This window comes from Didymosphaeria variabile, assembly GCF_027946475.1.
Source record: "Didymosphaeria variabile strain IMI 356815 chromosome Unknown scaffold_5, whole genome shotgun sequence".
Taxonomy (NCBI): Eukaryota; Fungi; Ascomycota; class Dothideomycetes; order Pleosporales; family Didymosphaeriaceae; genus Didymosphaeria; species Didymosphaeria variabile.
Genome location: NW_026611624.1, coordinates 2,831,852 through 2,847,942, shown reverse-complemented (window position 1 = coordinate 2,847,942; position 16,091 = coordinate 2,831,852). Strand labels below are relative to the sequence as shown.

Below are 16,091 nucleotides of genomic sequence, written 5' to 3'. Positions count from 1 at the left end.
GCATTTCATACATGATCTGAACAGAAAGGATTCAAAATAAAGGATCATCTACACCTGCGAACGCTCCCACATCCTTCTTAGCGACGTGTTCATACACAATATGCGGAGTTATGGTTTCGGTTCTCACGACGCTTTTCGTCACGTATCCATCTACCACACAGACCTGATTATTTGGTATTTACATCTGCCAATTGCTTCTTATTTCGTCATCGTGCACCCACCACGTTGGATGACAGACCCACCCTTCCCGCGCGGCGTTCGGTACCGGAAATCATAGCGAGGCGTAAGCGTGCCTACATAGGCTTCGCTGAACAATTTTGATTCAGCAGTAGCGACAACAGTATTAGGTGCAGCACGCCGAAATTACGTCCATTCCTATTAGCGTTAAGAAGCGCATTAGACTACCTCGACTCAACATGACTGTCATCAGTCTTCCGTGGATATAATCCCCCTTTATCACACTTATCCCCCAGCTTCCCCTTCTCGAGGAACTCTCTCTTCAAGTAGTCAATCGTGTGCGTGCCGTCCAAACCCCTTTCCTTTACATAATTTTGTTCAATAAACGCCACGGTATCCAGGCCCACTTGGTCCATCAGTGCGCAAGGTCTGCTTTTGCCCTTGATGAACATCTCCGTCCACAGCGCATCGATTTCTTCGGGCGTGCTCACGCCCTCGGACAAAATCGTCAGCGTCTCCCGCTTCACGGCTGCCCAGAGTCGATTGAATATGAAGCCTGTCGATTCTTTCTGCGCGACGTATGGCATGGCGCCTGTTTCTTTTAGGCGGTCTGTCAGAAAATCGAATATTGAGGTTGCGGTGACTCCGCAGGTCATAAGCTCCACCACCATGTTGCCGGGTGGCATGTAGTAGTGCGTGTTCAAAATCCTCTCTTTGGTGGCATCAGACACAGATGCCAGCATTTCAGACGACTTGTAAGATGAGGAGTTACTAGCTAGGACTGCGTCGGATGGCGCCGAAGCTTCTAACGCTGCGAAGGTGGAGATTTTGAGATCGAGCTTTTCAGGGACGGCCTCGATGATGAGCCATGCGTTGGCGACAGCCGGTTCCAATTCTGCCAACGTTTGGATGGTGCCAGAGATCGGGGATGAAGTCTTTTGCTTGTAAATGTCCAAATTCTCGTGGAAGTAGGAGAGGCACTGCTTGAGTTGGTCGGCGCTGGGGTCGCGGATGTGCACGTTGTAGCCTGCGGCAGCCCAGGTACATGCTAAATTGAACGGATGAGTGGACAAGAGGTTGGCGGAGAAGTGGATTGCTTACCGATGCGGCGTCCCAGAATACCTGCACCAAGGATGGCGACTGGACGGCTTGCATAATCGTTTGGGGGGTGCCACGACATTATGGTAGGGTATTTGGGACAGCGATAGAGAAACAGAGTAACAGGCAGTAAAAGAGTCAGAGAATTGACAACAGAGAGATTGATCTACTTATACTTGCTGTGAAGACGAAGTTCCAGACTAACTAGTTTATTATATCCTCGCCATTATTGCTGAGGGTACTCGAGGTATTTCGAACAACAACATCTCTAGAGACCCACCTCGTACGAACCGCCTCATCGTCCATGTGTTGGCAAAGTGCTGCGCAAAGCTCAAAATGGCGCACTTTTAAACGTCGGTGCTGGGCGAGGTTGACCGACTAGCGACCAGGTTGCGATCCGAGCCTTATCCGGATCTCCCGAAAATGCGAATTCAGAGATTGTCGAAGCTGATGAGTTATCTGTGCCGAGGCTCTACTTTCGGTTCGAGCATAAGATGGTGGGGAATCTTGGTGTTGGTGACGCAGGTTTGGCAGCTTGCGGTATCGGTTGATCTTAGTTTCAAGCAGGCCACGATACACTTCAATCATCAGGATAATCCAGCGATCGAAGCCATTAGGTATCCAAATCTATGCTCGACAAGTATGTCTAACCGTCTAACCGCAAAAGCATGATTCTGCCATGGATAGTGCGCCTCGGCACACAATGGAGCAACTGTTGTTGCCTTCAATTGAACATGCCACCCAAATGCGCGCCCTCGTCCTCAGCATCCCCCTGCGCTTTCTGCCACTCGCTAAGTAGAGTCAGGACTTCCCGCCGCGTATCCTCGATGATGCCGTCCATCTTGATGTCGTTTTTGTCGTAGCCGAAGGGGTCCTCGAGCTGCTGGCCGATGCCCTCGATACCGTAGAGCGTGAAGGCCACGATAGCGACGATAGGAACCGACCACCAGACGTAGTCGTCCACGACGGCGAAGGGAAGTACGCAGGTGAAGAGGGCGAGGACTTGTTTCTGGTGGATGCTAGCGCTGCCATCAGCGAGGTGTACGTCAGGTAGGAGCAGGAGTGGCTTACAGATGCGCGACAGGAATCGGCGTCGAGCGAATTGTCTCCATACGCCCGTATGCATCGACTAGAGAATTAATCTGAACGGTCATTTGCGAGGCTAGTGGCGCGTGGAACCAGCCGCGGTCTACGCCTCGTCGGATGTAGCTCTCGACCAGCACGCTTAGCTGGAGCGGCAGACTCAAGCCCTCGTCTTCATACCCTCGCAGGCCGTCCGGCAAAAGACTCTTATACACCTCCTTGGGCTGGTGCAGACCATCCCCATCTACTAGCCCGTCCTCGCCAGCGTCCTCAGACGACGGAGTCGGACGGTCCACATAGCTCGGTCGTCTCGACACAGGCGTAGAATGCGCGTCAAAAGTAGGCGCCCCTTCCAGCGACGCAGGAGGAATATTAAACTCGGCGCGTAGATTATGCTTGATCGCATACAGCACTGCAATAAGCACCTTCAGCACATGTTCCGTATCTCGTTTGTCTTCCCCACCCAATCCCCCTTCCCTGCCCCAAACCCGAATCCCCAAAGCTCCTTCCTTCACCCTCGCATTCACCAGCACTATCCTCGCCAGATTCCTTACACTCGTACCAATAGTGGTGAGGCAATTCCTGCCCGTCCAAAAGCGGTCGTAGGACGTGGAGTTGCGGAAGACGAGCATGAGGCCTACGACGATGGAGAGCGAAGGGATGATGGTAGAAGGGAGCCCGAGGGAGGAGAGCACACGGGTGTCGAGATAGACGATGAGGACGGTGAAGAGGGAGTGCAGGAGGACGGGGAAGAAGACGATGCTGTGGATGGAGCCCTTTGTGAAGCGCAGAACGAGGGGACGCGGCGGGGTTTCTGGCGGAAGGAGTGTGCGAGGGGTAGGTTGGGCGGCGGGAGGCATTTTGGGCGCTATGCGAGAAGTTGAAGTGTTTGTGGGTGAATTGAGATTCATAGAATGGGAGGATGTAGACTGAGGATGTGGGGGTGGAGCGTGGAGATAGGAGGATTGGGAGCTCGGGCGCGGGGCTCGGTTGGAGCTATGGCGCGTCTCATGTTCCTTGATTCAATAAAGATCGTCTCCGCATTTCGAGCTTGGCTGAGTCGTATACTTCAAGATGCGAAGAGCGCCTCAGTCTTTATGCAAGCCGCACGAAGTCAGCGATAAGTAGTGGTACAAGCGTGGTAAACAGGGTCCATCAACAAACGCTAAGGGCGGAAGCACGCCGCACCTGGAGGGAGACGCTTAAAACGCCCCGCTGTGCACCAAATCATATCGGAGCCGCAACCTTCATCCTTGCCGTGCCACAATCGCCAGGCTGTCTTAAGATCTGGTTGAAGCGCTCTTTATGCTTTGTATATTCTGATTAAGTGCTTTGATATGGCTTCAGACGAGCGTCCAGCCTCCACAACGATCCCCTCCTCCGAACCCAAACCTTCACATGCACCATCCGAGCCCTCCAAAAAAGACCCACCGACTCCCACACCACCCTCAGTATTGCAAAGCGCACGGATATACCTCTTCCGCTACCTCGCCCTTTCAACCCGCCGCCTCGACCGCTTCCTGGTCCGCCTCTCCTCCATCCTAGAAAGCCCAGCATCCACCGACGCCCTCCTCGGCACCCTCGGCTACACCCTCGAATTCCTCGCCGCGCTGCTCTCGCGCCTCCTCTCCCTCGCTTCCACAATCGCAGATAAAGCAGACGATGTGCTGCTCCCCGGCGAGACCCTTATCACGACCCTCCCCACCGCGCCCAGCGACAAGCTCATGTCGCAGGTAGCTACGAGTTCTAGAGCCCTTGCCGCCATGATTGCGGACTTTCGAATTTTCGTTCGCATGTGGGGTTTAGCGGGGTTGTATATGTGGGCGAGGGGATTGTGGCATTCGCCGCTTGCCCAGGAGGCTGGGCTGAAGGAGAGGGTGGTGAGGAGGATAACGTGGACGCAGATTGCGAGTTTGGTACTGTTTCAGATGCTGGAGAATGGTGCTTACCTGGCGAGTAAGGGCGTGCTTACGAGCGAGGCGTGGAGTGGAGAGAAGGGAAAGAGGAAGGAGACTGCATGTTGGATTTGGAGTAGTAGATTTTGGGCTGCGCACGTCGCGTTGGAGATAGTGAGGGTTTCCTTGAAGTATTATGAGGGTGGAGAAGACGAGGGTAGGAAGGAGATTGTATGCGACGGTGAGAAAGAAGGCAAGTTGTTGATAGAGCAGAAGAAGAGGGAACGGCGGGTCTGGTGGAGAGATGCAGTAAGTAATGTCGCATACATGCCCATGACGCTACATTGGAGCGTTGAAGAAGAGAAGGGGTTCCTGAGCGATTGGGGTGTTGGCCTCCTTGGGGCTATTGCTGGCGGTTCACTATTCATCGACGCGTGGAAGCAGACCGCACAATAGCCGCACCCTGAATGGACTTAATATGTGCAACATGGAACGCGGACCACGATGTCTTGATCAAGACGATATATTCCGCCATTTAGTACGCTTCCGCTCCCACCATGTGCATTCGTACTAATGGCATTTTAGGCGTTTCGAACGACGCCTAGTCATGATTGGAGGACCCGAAACCCTAGGTTTTCTCCCGCATGTAGATTAAGGGACGACGTTTTGACAGCAATACCATCCTCTCGAGTCGGGGAAAATTCGATCGCGCCATGTGAAGGGGTTGATCTGCCCAGGTTTCCTACAGAATATCATGGGTTCATGAAAGAAGCGGCTGCATTTAGCCGCCTACTTCTCGTCACGTATATAAACCATGTATACCCAACCTCAGGTCCGTAAACGCCTGTCCGTCATCTATCGTCAATCTAGCCAAGATGCAACTCCTGCCTCTCCTCTTCCTTATCCCCTCCGCCCTCGGCCTTGCCTTCCCCGGCGCCGAAGGCTTCGGTCGCAATGCCATCGGCGGCCGCATGGGCTCCGTCTACGTCGTCACCAACCTTGAGGACTCTGGAACCGGTTCTCTCCGTGATGGAGTCTCCAAAACAGACCGCATTATCGTCTTCGCCGTAGGCGGCGTAATCAAAATCACCGACCGCATGGTCGTCTCCAAACGCATTACCATCCTCGGCCAAACCGCTCCCGGTGACGGCATCACGGTCTACGGCAATGGATGGTCTTTTAGCAACGCTGACGACGCCATCGTCCGCTACATCCGCATTCGAATGGGCAAGAGCGGGACTTCTGGTAAAGATGCGGTCACCATTGCTGAGGGCAGCAACATGATCTTCGACCACGTGAGCGTTACCTGGGGCCGTGACGAAACCTTCTCCATCTCCGGGAGTGAGGTGGGAAATATCACAATTCAGAATAGCATCATTGGGCAAGGGCTGGAAACACACTCGTGCGGCGGCCTCATTCAGACTGCACTCGGGAACGGCATCTCCCTGTTCAGGAACTTGTACATCGACAACAAGACGCGCAACCCCAAGGTCAAAGGCACAAACGACTTCACCAACAATGTAGTCTATAATTGGGGCGGCGGTGGCGGTTATATTGCCGGAGACTCTGCAGGCGAAAGCAACGCACACATTATCGGGAACTACTTCATTTCCGGGCCCTCTACCAGCGTCACAGCCTTCACGCGCGGCAATGCCGAGTTCAAAGCCTACGTCGAGAAGAACTTCTATGACTCGGATAAAAACGGCGCGCTCAATGGTGTCGAATTGGGCGCCTCCTCTTCCAACTACGGCGGCGTTGCAATCCAGACGAGCAAATTCAACTTTCCCGCTCCTACCAAGATCTTCAGCGCCGCGGATGCGCTTACCTACGTTACCAGTAAGGCTGGAGCGAGCCTAGTAAGAGATGAGGTGGACACGACGCTCTTTACCCAGGTGCAGAGCTGGGGAAAGAGTGGGGCGACGATTAGTGATGAGGCTACTATGGGGGGCGTGGGTACTATCAATGGTGGTACTAAGCCAACTGACACTGATGGTGATGGCATCCCGGATTCTGTAGAGACACAGTTCGGGTTTGATATCAGTAGCAACGATGCTATGCAAGATAAGGATGGGAACGGTTACGTGAATATTGAGGATTGGGCAAATTCGTTGGTACCGAGTAGCTACTAATAAGTTTATGACGAATATGATGCATCTGAATTAATGTCAAAACAAAGAGGAAGCTTGTGTGCTAAATATCATTGTACTGCGTTGGGCATTGGTGAACGTTATATGACAGTGATCTATGACTCAGGACGGCCACCAAACCAATGTCATTTGAGTTTGAAGGTACCAACATGCTGATAGAGATTTGAGCCAACTGCTACCAGGGTAAACCTACAGTAATCTCGGAGAAAATCGGAAAGAGCGCCGCTTCACCAACCTCTCGACACCATACCCGACTGGCTTCCCCACTCACATCAACCGTGTCATTGGTAACATCCGCATCAGAATATTCACAATATTCGCATGCGCTATCTTGTCTCTGTGTCCTATCTAACTCAAAAGGTTCCTGGAGTGTCATCGTTCCTGTCTTTGCGTTCGACCGAGAACAAGTGGTCTAAACCCAGAAGACCACTCCCCTGATCAATAGGAAAGAAAGCCTTTCAACAACGCTAGATTGTCGGCTCGCCAAAATATTGACTGTGGCACCGGGATACACATCTTTCCTTTGGGCAATTTCGCTTCTTTCTCGTGTATCATCTACATGGATGCAAAGAGTATCACTTTATGGACGTCGGAAGCCTAAGTATTTGATCACCCTAGCTGCATCTCGAAGCGTCGGAGGTAAGCTATTGACATTCACACCATTTTGGAACCCCTCTATGCTTGCTTTTTCTGGTCTTCATGCTGTTAATATCGTCCCAACAACAATTGAAAGCGGTGTAAGGTAATTGCTCTCCACAGTCTTCACATCCACTAGGAATCCAAACACTCGAAGGAGATTCGAGTCTTTCCCGACAATAACTTGTCAATCTAATTCGCAAGTATAGTCTCCTATGTACCCCATGTCGTGCATCGTTGTATCATGTAAGTCATGAATATCGCAGGGTATTACACTTCAGTCCAGATATCTCTTCCATGCTATGCTTTGAATGTACTTCTGTCCCTCGTCGGTGACACCTACAGCAAATTTCTCCCACCGCGCATCTTGGCCAGCACCAATGACCAGGAGCTCATTATCAGTCACCCACCCAAGGAGACCCTTCGTAGGAACTCGTTCCGGAGAGAACTTCCTAAGAACCTCCTTTGTGGCAGCCTTTGACTGTGGGCTCCACCCTCCCAATTCATCACCCATTTCGAAATGCGTTGAGGCGCTGGAGTAGGTGTCGGAGAACTGACGTGGGAGGAGTGGAAGTTTGGCAAGGATGCCGTACTTGTGCGTCTTGTAGTTTATATCTGCAGCCGTCTGGGCGCCATTTGGGACGTCGAAGATGTGTACGGTGGACTTGTCTGACGTTACAGCAAGCATATTGTCACGCGGCGAAAATGCCAGGGAGAAAATAGCAGCTTCGTCTATTCCACGGCGGAATTCGCCGATCTTCGTGCCGGATTCGACGGCCCACAGTCGGATGATTGTCCCTTTCTCGCTCGCGGTAGCCACCATGTCAGCTTTTTTGTTTAACGCAACGGCGCGCAGATGGGTGGTGTGCGCCGGGATGAGAGTAACGCGCGGATTGAGATTGCCATCGACCAGCCTGACGATCCTAACCTGGCCAGCGTTTGCGCCGGGCATGGCCACGATGTTCTCCTCGAAAGAACACAGTCCATACGGGTTTTCCACTGTATCGTACGGATGGATCTTCTGGGGAGGATTCCCTAACTTGTATGTGATGACTTGGAAAGGTAAGACCACGACTAGAAAATCCTTGGAGGCGCGAACGCGGAGCACGGGTGCCTTCAACTCGAGCGAGCCAGAGACCTGTTGTATTTGGTCATTCCAGATTTGGATCTGTAGTTGTCAGCCACCCGCAGATAAAGCATGTTTATCGAGGCAATGTTTTACCTTGTTCGACGGAAAGTGCGGCGACCTGCCTCCTCCGGCCAGGATGATGTAGTTGGTAGTGCCAACCATGTCCGCGCAGCCGATGCCGCCGCTCAGGTCTGCCTGACGTCAGAGATAGTCTTTGACCGTACGAGCGATTATAGTACCTCGGCTTATCCTCTGTTCGCATGTTAAAGATTTGAATACTGCCTTGATCAGCGGAGGACGTTCTAGACCAAGATATGCCATTACCTTTGAAGCCGTGCTCGTGTGCAACGGAGAAGAATTTGTTGTCACCATTGAACGCAGCAGCCAACGCAAAGGGCTGTTGAGTCGGATCGAGAACTGGCCGGGTGTTCATATTGGACTACGTGTGAGGCGTTTATCACTGTGACGAACTATGGGGTGTGTTCTGTATGGCGTCACCTGTGGGCGGCGAGCGGCAAGCTGGGGCGCCGTAAATGAGGTTGAGGCAGAGGTGGCCTGAGGTACGGCGTGGAACACTGGAAAGAGAAGACAGGCATCATTTCCAGCCCATGTCCCCAGCAGTCGTGGTAAAGAATGGGTGAACGCGGCGTGGGGTGAAGGGTCCCACGACTTGGCACGACGCTGGCCATGTCATGCGCCCAAGCTCCTTGACTCTAGCCTAATGAGGTCAGTAGCTCTTGCACGTGAAGCTCTCACATCAACGTTCCTCATCTGTATGCTTTTTATTTTCGTCAATTGAAGGGATCGATTAGAGTTCCGCTATGGAATCGATATGGACGCATCGCATGTTTGTAGAGACTATTGGAAGCTACCATGGTTATATGTCCCAACCGCTTCTGGCGTATCCGGGGAAGCTGCCCGCTCCGGATCATGAATTGTGAAGATGCCACCACCACACTCGACAATTCAGAGCATTAACATGTCTGACAATCGAAGTCGCTAAACAGTCCTACAGACTGAACTTATTCGGGTACAAGCAGATTGCAATTCCAGGTCGCGGCCGCTGCTGCAGGGCGGCTAAGATGGGGCTAGTGTGATGGGGAGCGGCGACCGGGGTGCTGCCCGCTAGCGAGCCCCTTTGCATTGCGCAGGAGAAGCTGCCAACGTCCCAAATTTCCTGACAACACCACCGCACCACGCCCCATCGCGCCGACGTCCAACAAACTTCCGCCCGCCTTGTCCCAATACAACGCGTGGGCTGTCCATTCTGCACACTCGCCCGCACACACTCGCCGGCACTCCACACCCATCATGTCTTCGGTACAGCAACCCCCAGCACCCTGAGAGCTTGCGGCATAAGATATCAACCATGCCGCGCCTGCCTCAACAAATTGAACGCCCGCGCTGATGCCATCACAGATACTCAAGGCGCGCAGGAAGAAGAATGTCAAGAAGGGGATTCAGTTCTGCCTGATGGTCTGCGGTGCCTCAGGAACTGGTGCGTGACCTTGTTTGCTACCATTCGCAGACGCGATGCTAATGTGGCCGTGACCAGGCCGGACGACGTTCGTAAACACACTCTGCGGCAAGCAGGTGCTCGAGCACAAGGATAGCGAGGACCCAAACACAGCCCACGTCGAGGAGGGCGTCAAGATCTCGCCCGTCACTGTCGGTCCGTCTACACCTATCTCCACCGCACCCCGTGCGATACTGACAATCAGCAGAGCTCGATGAGGAAGGCACCCGCATCTCTCTTACCATTGTTGACACGCCCGGTTTTGGCGACCAGATCGACAATGAGGCCAGGTAGACTAATATGCAACCACGTGCACCCACTTAGCTTACATTGGATGCAGTTTCTCAGAGATCGTAGGATACCTCGAGAGACAGTATGATGATATTCTCGCCGAGGAGAGCCGTATCAAGCGTAATCCCCCGCTTCCGCGACAACCGTGTGCACGTCCTGTTGTATTTCATCACCCCTACAGGCCATGGGTATGTCTACTACTGTCACTAATGCAACCGTTCTGACGCCACGCAGTCTCCGCGAACTCGACATTGAGCTCATGAAGCGCTTGTCCCCCCCGCGTCAATGTTATCCCCGTTATTGGCAAGGCCGATTCTCTGACCCCAGCCGAGCTCGCCGAGTCGAAGAAGCTCGTCATGGAGGACATTGAGCACTACCGCATCCCCGTATACAATTTCCCGTACGACATTGAGGAGGATGACGAGGACACGGTTGAGGAGAACGCTGAGCTCCGTGGTCTGATGCCCTTCGCCATTGTCGGCTCAGAGGATGTCATAGAGGTCAACGGCCGCAGGGTGCGTGCCCGACAGTACCCATGGGGTATTGTCGAAGTAGACAACCCGCGCCACTCAGACTTCCTGGCCGTGCGAAGCGCTTTGCTTCACAGCCATCTGGCTGACCTCAAGGAAATCACCCACGACTTCCTGTACGAGAACTACCGTACTGAGAAGCTCAGCAAGAGCGTGGAGGGTGGTGCTGCTGCGTGAGTTTATCTTTGACCCGCCAGGACTTTGATACTAACATGGACAGCGATTCGTCAATGAACCCCGAAGACCTTGCCAGCCAATCCGTACGTCTAAAGGAGGAGCAACTGCGCCGTGAAGAGGAGAAGCTCCGTGAGATCGAAGTCAAGGTGCAGCGCGAGATTAATGAGAAGCGACAGGAGCTACTGGCCCGTGAGAGCCAGCTCAAAGAGATTGAAGCCCGCATGCATAGGGAGCAGAGCGGTCAGCTACAAGAACATGAGGCCGACGAAGCGTAAATGGAGGTTGAGCACGATGGGGCAGCGAAAAGACGTCATATGGTTCCACCTCCAGGGGCGTAGGATGTGACATCGTTTGCGGTTATATATCAGGAGCAAATCTCTGCTGCAACGGGCGTTTGTAATGGTCGGCTCGCACTGCAGACATCGAAGGGCGCGGGAATAGCAGCCAATGGGGGGTATTTTATTCTTCTTGCCCCGAGGGTCACACGTTTGTTACCAGGTAATCGTCACGACCTGACACTCTTCTCTTATGTTTTCTTACTTCGATATCTATTCCCCCTTTTGCATTCCATGTAGGAATTAGTAATCCACTTTGATCAACTAAGAACACCCTGGTGGTCAGATTTGTCTATTGCATAGCACCCTTCGTTTCTACTCGAATGCAGCAAGGTTAGGATGATTCACGGTGGTCTGTGAGGGCAACGAGCTGCTCATCGACGTGTATTCTCGCAGACTCCTTCCACACCATTGCTACCTCGGCCCAAAGTGCAGATCAAGGAGCTCTGCTAGCACTTGGCAGACGCACCCATGGAGACCTCTTGGTGTCGCTGCATTATGAGGGGAACCCGGCAAAAGCTCATGAATGAATCACTGAACACGGGCATCATCAAGCATGGCTTGCTCGGTCGCAAGCTGCTTTCCTGGTGAGTGCATGCCACGACAATGAAGCCACGAGTCCTGAGAAGAGCAAATGACTCTCATCCGTCCTGGCCGCATGTCTCGAAGGCATGTGCCGTACGCCTAGCGGCAGGTATTGACGCCCAAGGGCCCGCGCAATACCCCAGATCGGCATCGCTGCGAAACCACGTACATGCGTTATCTACGCCATGCATGCACCCGACACGGTTGTGTACGTAGGGTCCAGCCTAGCATTCGAACAGTGCTCGGATTCGGCTCCATTGCACCCGAAGACGGGACTCAGCGTTCGAAGGAACACTGTCTGTAGCCCAGCTCTGGGCACCAGCACCAGTAACAGTGACCTTCCTTGACGTTCACAGCAATTGCTCAACGATCTTGTACAAAGCATGGACGAACAAAGAGCCCTCGCCTGACAAGCGAACGGCATGACACATGTCAAGCTCCTCGATCGATATCTGAGCACATTCTGGGACGATGCAGAGTGCCCCTTCCTTCCTTAGATGGGGTTCACCCGAGTCGATCCGGTTCGTGTTCTTCATCTTCGCGCCTAGACACAACGTCCCTTGCACAGATTAGACATGGACTTCGGGTTGGGCGGTCAACCTTGGAACTGACGCCGATCCAAACTGCTTGGTCGAATGGCGCTCTCACACCCAACTAAGGTGGTGCTGAGTCGCTCCTTCCTCCGCTGCGACTGCCCCCGCTTGTGACACCAAAGTTCCCAACATGTCCGGCCTCGATCATGCCACCACGCCTCGCCGCAACATCCACGCCCACAGGATGGCCCCTCCTTCGACGCCATGATCGGACTTCACTTGTGGGAAGCATGAAACCACTCCCAAGGAGCGACCGCACAGCCTGATCGGTCGATCACCCTGCATTGGTACCCAGCCAGAGTGTGCTTGCACATACAGACTGAAAGTCGGGCGCAGTATGCCATATCCTGGCGCCATGCATGCAACTTCAGGTGCATGCTGTGTTCACAAATACAGACAGGCGGAGGAGCCATGTTTACGTCGGTACTTCCGTCCGATGATGCTCTGGGGCCGCGTAGCTTCCCGCATCGGTGAAGACTTGCATGTACACCCGCAGCGCTGGCTTCATCGCTAGAAGCCTGCTCCTACGTCTGATGGGTGAGCGGCCCTGTGTGAATCCTCGTCACATGCATCTATGCAGTCCAGACTTAGCGGCCCACGCAATCACGGCTCTGTTCTGAACGGAAAGCCGCATTCTGAGAGATCTCAATGCCAGACCATGTGCTTTCCGGCATGTCTAGAGAAGAATTGCCACCAGGCAGCTCCGGCAGACCATCGTCCTGGTGGAAAACACGTTGCTAACAGATCCCAGTTCTACTTGAACTCATCGGTGAAGCTTCGAGTTCGATTAGCAACCTATCATATCTATCTCCAGAGCGTGCGACATACGGGGCGACACGCTCGCGACTTATGCAAGTCGTCCACAATGCTCTCTTCCCATCAGTGATTCATCATGAGAGAATTACAATCAGCTTTGCATACTTGCAAGAGCCGAGTCGCTCATTGCCACAGCAGACTGGATTATGCAGGAAAACATCATCCAAGTGGTAGCTATCCGGTGGGGCACAGATCAAGGAATGCCTCGACTGCCGTATCGTGCCCATCTCTACGCGAATAGCTCCCGCAACGGAAGAAGGCGCACCGCTTACGATGCTTGATGCCGGTAGTCCAGGGGATCCCGCTGTCGCATTACCTGCCAGCCTGCAGCGCAGAGGGTGAGCGACCACCAATAGACATAGGATTCGGGCCCACCCACATCGATCGTCTTACAGATCATGTCGTTTACCCTCACGAATCATGATCCCAAGCAGTGCACCTCTCGGACCGCGAGGAATATTCCTGCAGGTCGGCATGCCGACAGCTGTCGACAACCCCCGAGCCTCCTCAGAAGTGTAACGTGTTCCGCGAGTTCTACAGAGATTGGGGAGACATGAACATCAATCGGTGGAAAGATCACGCTGTCCCGGCAATAGTCAAACTGAAGGCTCCTGCAGCGGTACTCAAGCCGTACTCAAGAGTGAATTGCACGATCGAGAACCGCACCGAGTCTATGCACAATCCCCCGATTGGCGGTTTTTTTATGTCGGCCCCCTTGAACCTGTCAGCTATGCTGTCCCTTGCAAAGCAGCATTGCGAACCACAAGGCCATCATAAAAGTTGGCAGCATGGTCGGACCAAGGATATTCCTATCAGCCTCGCTAGCCCTAACTGAGGAGATTCTTGTAGCCGAATTGATGACCCGATTTAGAGACGGTCCGGATGCGTGCATCTCAAAGGCGGCTTGGGTTGACGGAACATGCGGGCTCTTGCTGACTGCAGCGGCAGGAGAACGACTGAGACGGCAAGACTCTTTTGCGACATGCGCACAGATTTGGAGTATCGAATGACAATGGCGCCTCTGAGGCAAGGTGTGATAGGTTTGTTGTTGAGCGTCAGATTCAATATTCTGACGGCACCAGCACATGGTGGGATATGGAGGTGCGAACGGAGGTTCGTCGATCGACAAGTCTTCAACGTCTGTCTCGGATACAGGCCTCTACCCCGCCTGCTCCGGTTTTCTTACGCGTCGTGTCGAGACAGAAAGGCATATCGCGGTTTGCGCGCCTAAATCAAGAAATCAGAGAGGGGTTCACTAGGTGTTCGACTAAGGTAAGGGCAGTAGGCTAACCGCCTGGTACCGGTGCCTAGCAAATAGCGCACGGTGTGGAACTGTGCATTCCCATCGTACCGTTCCGAATGCTGCAGCTGGTTACCGTGCTCGGTTTTGCTACTTATTGGAGGTGTTCAGATCCTCTAACAAGCAGTCTGCGCATGGCTTTGAAGAAGATTGACAATACTGAGGAGTGCCTGGTCTTGTCTGATGCCGGTGGCGACAAAGTTTACGTTAGCGAGCGCTCGGATGGGGAAACATGGCCAGAGCCGCCAGCTGCAGTGGACGGCTTCAGCAATGAACCTATGCGCCGATCCCTGGGAAGGCTGGCTCCACCGGCGCGGCTCTGGGATACCAGGTGTCACCGTGGGTACCGCTGTGTCACCGGGCTCTTGTCCCGGCCTACACGATAGGCGTGCCACAGCGGCACTGCAGAAGTCATGTCGTCTCAAAATTTTCACTCACAAGACGTGCAGCGCTTTGCATCAGCTGATGTAATGACTCCAGAGTTACCAGAGCTCAGCTTGCGAGTTGATGGAGACGATTCCCTGACGCCACGCAAACCGGTCGGCTGAGGACGCTTGCGGCGCCAAAGAAGGCTTACATTTAGAGCTCGACTTGCAAGGATATCGATTGGAAGTCCGTCATCCTTTGCTCTTCGAGTGGACATCAATCGATGGCTGCTCGCAGCTACCCCGGTTCGAGCCGCATCCTGCGTGTTCGTCATGCAGGCAGTAATCGGGGAGACCAGGCACGGCTTCCGCCATGTAGTTGCTGAATCGACTCCACACGTGTGCATGGAGATGCGCGACAAATTGGCCAGCCGGAACTGGACGCGCCCACTGCTCTTGATATGGTCACCAATCCGGTTGCAGATCGGCTAGGCAGTCGAAAGTTCATTTCCTCGCTACCTCAGCCACTTACCACTAGGAGCACGCGAATGCCTGTCGAGTGTAGTTCGACCTCGAAAACGGGACCAGGGGGTCCTGTCTGAACTCAAGGAACTGTGGACCTCCCACAATGCACTGTTCCTCAACCGTGCGCACATTTGCCGCCTCCCCATGGTTTGCACGCGACTCTCGCGGTGTGCTAGAAAAACACGCCTCCTCTAGGTCGTCACATACGGCACACCACGCCCGTATGGCCTTTCGGAAGCACGCCAAGATCTCGACTGCTTTGACCTGCTGCACTGTGCGATCTCCGTTCGCTGGTGGGGACGCTGGGTTCGATTCCTGCATTCAATGTCTTTCATATATTTGCCTGGGCCCACTGTGCCCCTGTTTGCTGTCATCGTGGCCTCAGATGTCATAGTGGTGCAGCACGTCGTACAGCTATACCCTCGGTAGCAGCATCTAGTGTATTCTACTGCTCCTGCACCATAAAGCCACAGCCCTGTCCCCACCCACTTGTTGGTCACTCGTTCCTGAACTATTTGCTTTTCCTTGTCTTAGCTTCTTGATAGTCTCTTGTTGCTTGTTCCCTGGTCCATACCTTTCCCTACATTGGCTCCAGGACGTATACCATGACGAAACCGCAAGAATCGATACCACCGGTGTGTGTCTCACTGTATTTTTTGTGCAGCTGTTTACTGACCCCAATGTACAGGCCGCAGATATCCTCGGCGTAAGACCCACCTTTATCTAAAACGAGAGGGTTGATGCTGATAGACATTCCTGTGATTCTAGACCATCGGAACAGGTGAGTAATTATTCTTGGTATGCGATGTAACGTAGGCTAATGTCCCCAAGTGTGAGCCAAACCTGACGCATGCAAATAATTGACACTGACGAATCTATGTTTGCTTCAGTTG

The 16,091-nt window shown here is 53.4% G+C and overlaps 6 protein-coding genes across 6 annotated transcripts; 3 read left to right on the top strand and 3 right to left on the bottom strand.

Annotated features, from left to right (window-relative positions):
• Positions 1-401: 401 nt before the first annotated feature.
• N0V89_007427 (uncharacterized protein) lies at positions 402-1,357 on the bottom strand (the record flags this gene model as incomplete). The annotated part of the gene is made up of 2 exons (XM_056216190.1): positions 402-1,225; positions 1,279-1,357. 2 exons carry the CDS (start codon positions 1,355-1,357, stop codon positions 402-404), a joined length of 903 nt encoding a protein of 300 aa, XP_056070437.1.
• Positions 1,358-1,999: 642 nt separating this feature from the next.
• Positions 2,000-3,218, bottom strand: N0V89_007426 (uncharacterized protein; the record flags this gene model as incomplete). The annotated part of the gene is made up of 3 exons (XM_056216189.1): positions 2,000-2,294; positions 2,347-2,770; positions 2,921-3,218. 3 exons carry the CDS (start codon positions 3,216-3,218, stop codon positions 2,000-2,002), a joined length of 1,017 nt encoding a protein of 338 aa, XP_056070436.1.
• A 477-nt stretch (positions 3,219-3,695) lies between these two features.
• On the top strand, positions 3,696-4,709 carry N0V89_007425 (uncharacterized protein; the record flags this gene model as incomplete). The annotated part of the gene is made up of 1 exon (XM_056216188.1): positions 3,696-4,709. One exon carries the CDS (start codon positions 3,696-3,698, stop codon positions 4,707-4,709), a length of 1,014 nt encoding a protein of 337 aa, XP_056070435.1.
• A 419-nt stretch (positions 4,710-5,128) lies between these two features.
• N0V89_007424 (uncharacterized protein) lies at positions 5,129-6,382 on the top strand (the record flags this gene model as incomplete). The annotated part of the gene is made up of 1 exon (XM_056216187.1): positions 5,129-6,382. One exon carries the CDS (start codon positions 5,129-5,131, stop codon positions 6,380-6,382), a length of 1,254 nt encoding a protein of 417 aa, XP_056070434.1.
• Positions 6,383-7,313: 931 nt separating this feature from the next.
• HSV2 (Phosphatidylinositol 3,5-bisphosphate-binding protein) lies at positions 7,314-8,598 on the bottom strand (the record flags this gene model as incomplete). The annotated part of the gene is made up of 3 exons (XM_056216186.1): positions 7,314-8,204; positions 8,259-8,356; positions 8,490-8,598. The coding sequence occupies 3 exons, from the start codon at positions 8,596-8,598 to the stop codon at positions 7,314-7,316; spliced, it is 1,098 nt and encodes a 365-aa protein (XP_056070433.1).
• Positions 8,599-9,572: 974 nt separating this feature from the next.
• CDC11 (Cell division control protein 11) lies at positions 9,573-10,954 on the top strand (the record flags this gene model as incomplete). The annotated part of the gene is made up of 8 exons (XM_056216185.1): positions 9,573-9,663; positions 9,721-9,837; positions 9,890-9,971; positions 10,022-10,092; positions 10,154-10,160; positions 10,207-10,253; positions 10,300-10,675; positions 10,723-10,954. 8 exons carry the CDS (start codon positions 9,573-9,575, stop codon positions 10,952-10,954), a joined length of 1,023 nt encoding a protein of 340 aa, XP_056070432.1.
• Between the last annotated feature and the right edge of the window lie 5,137 nt (positions 10,955-16,091).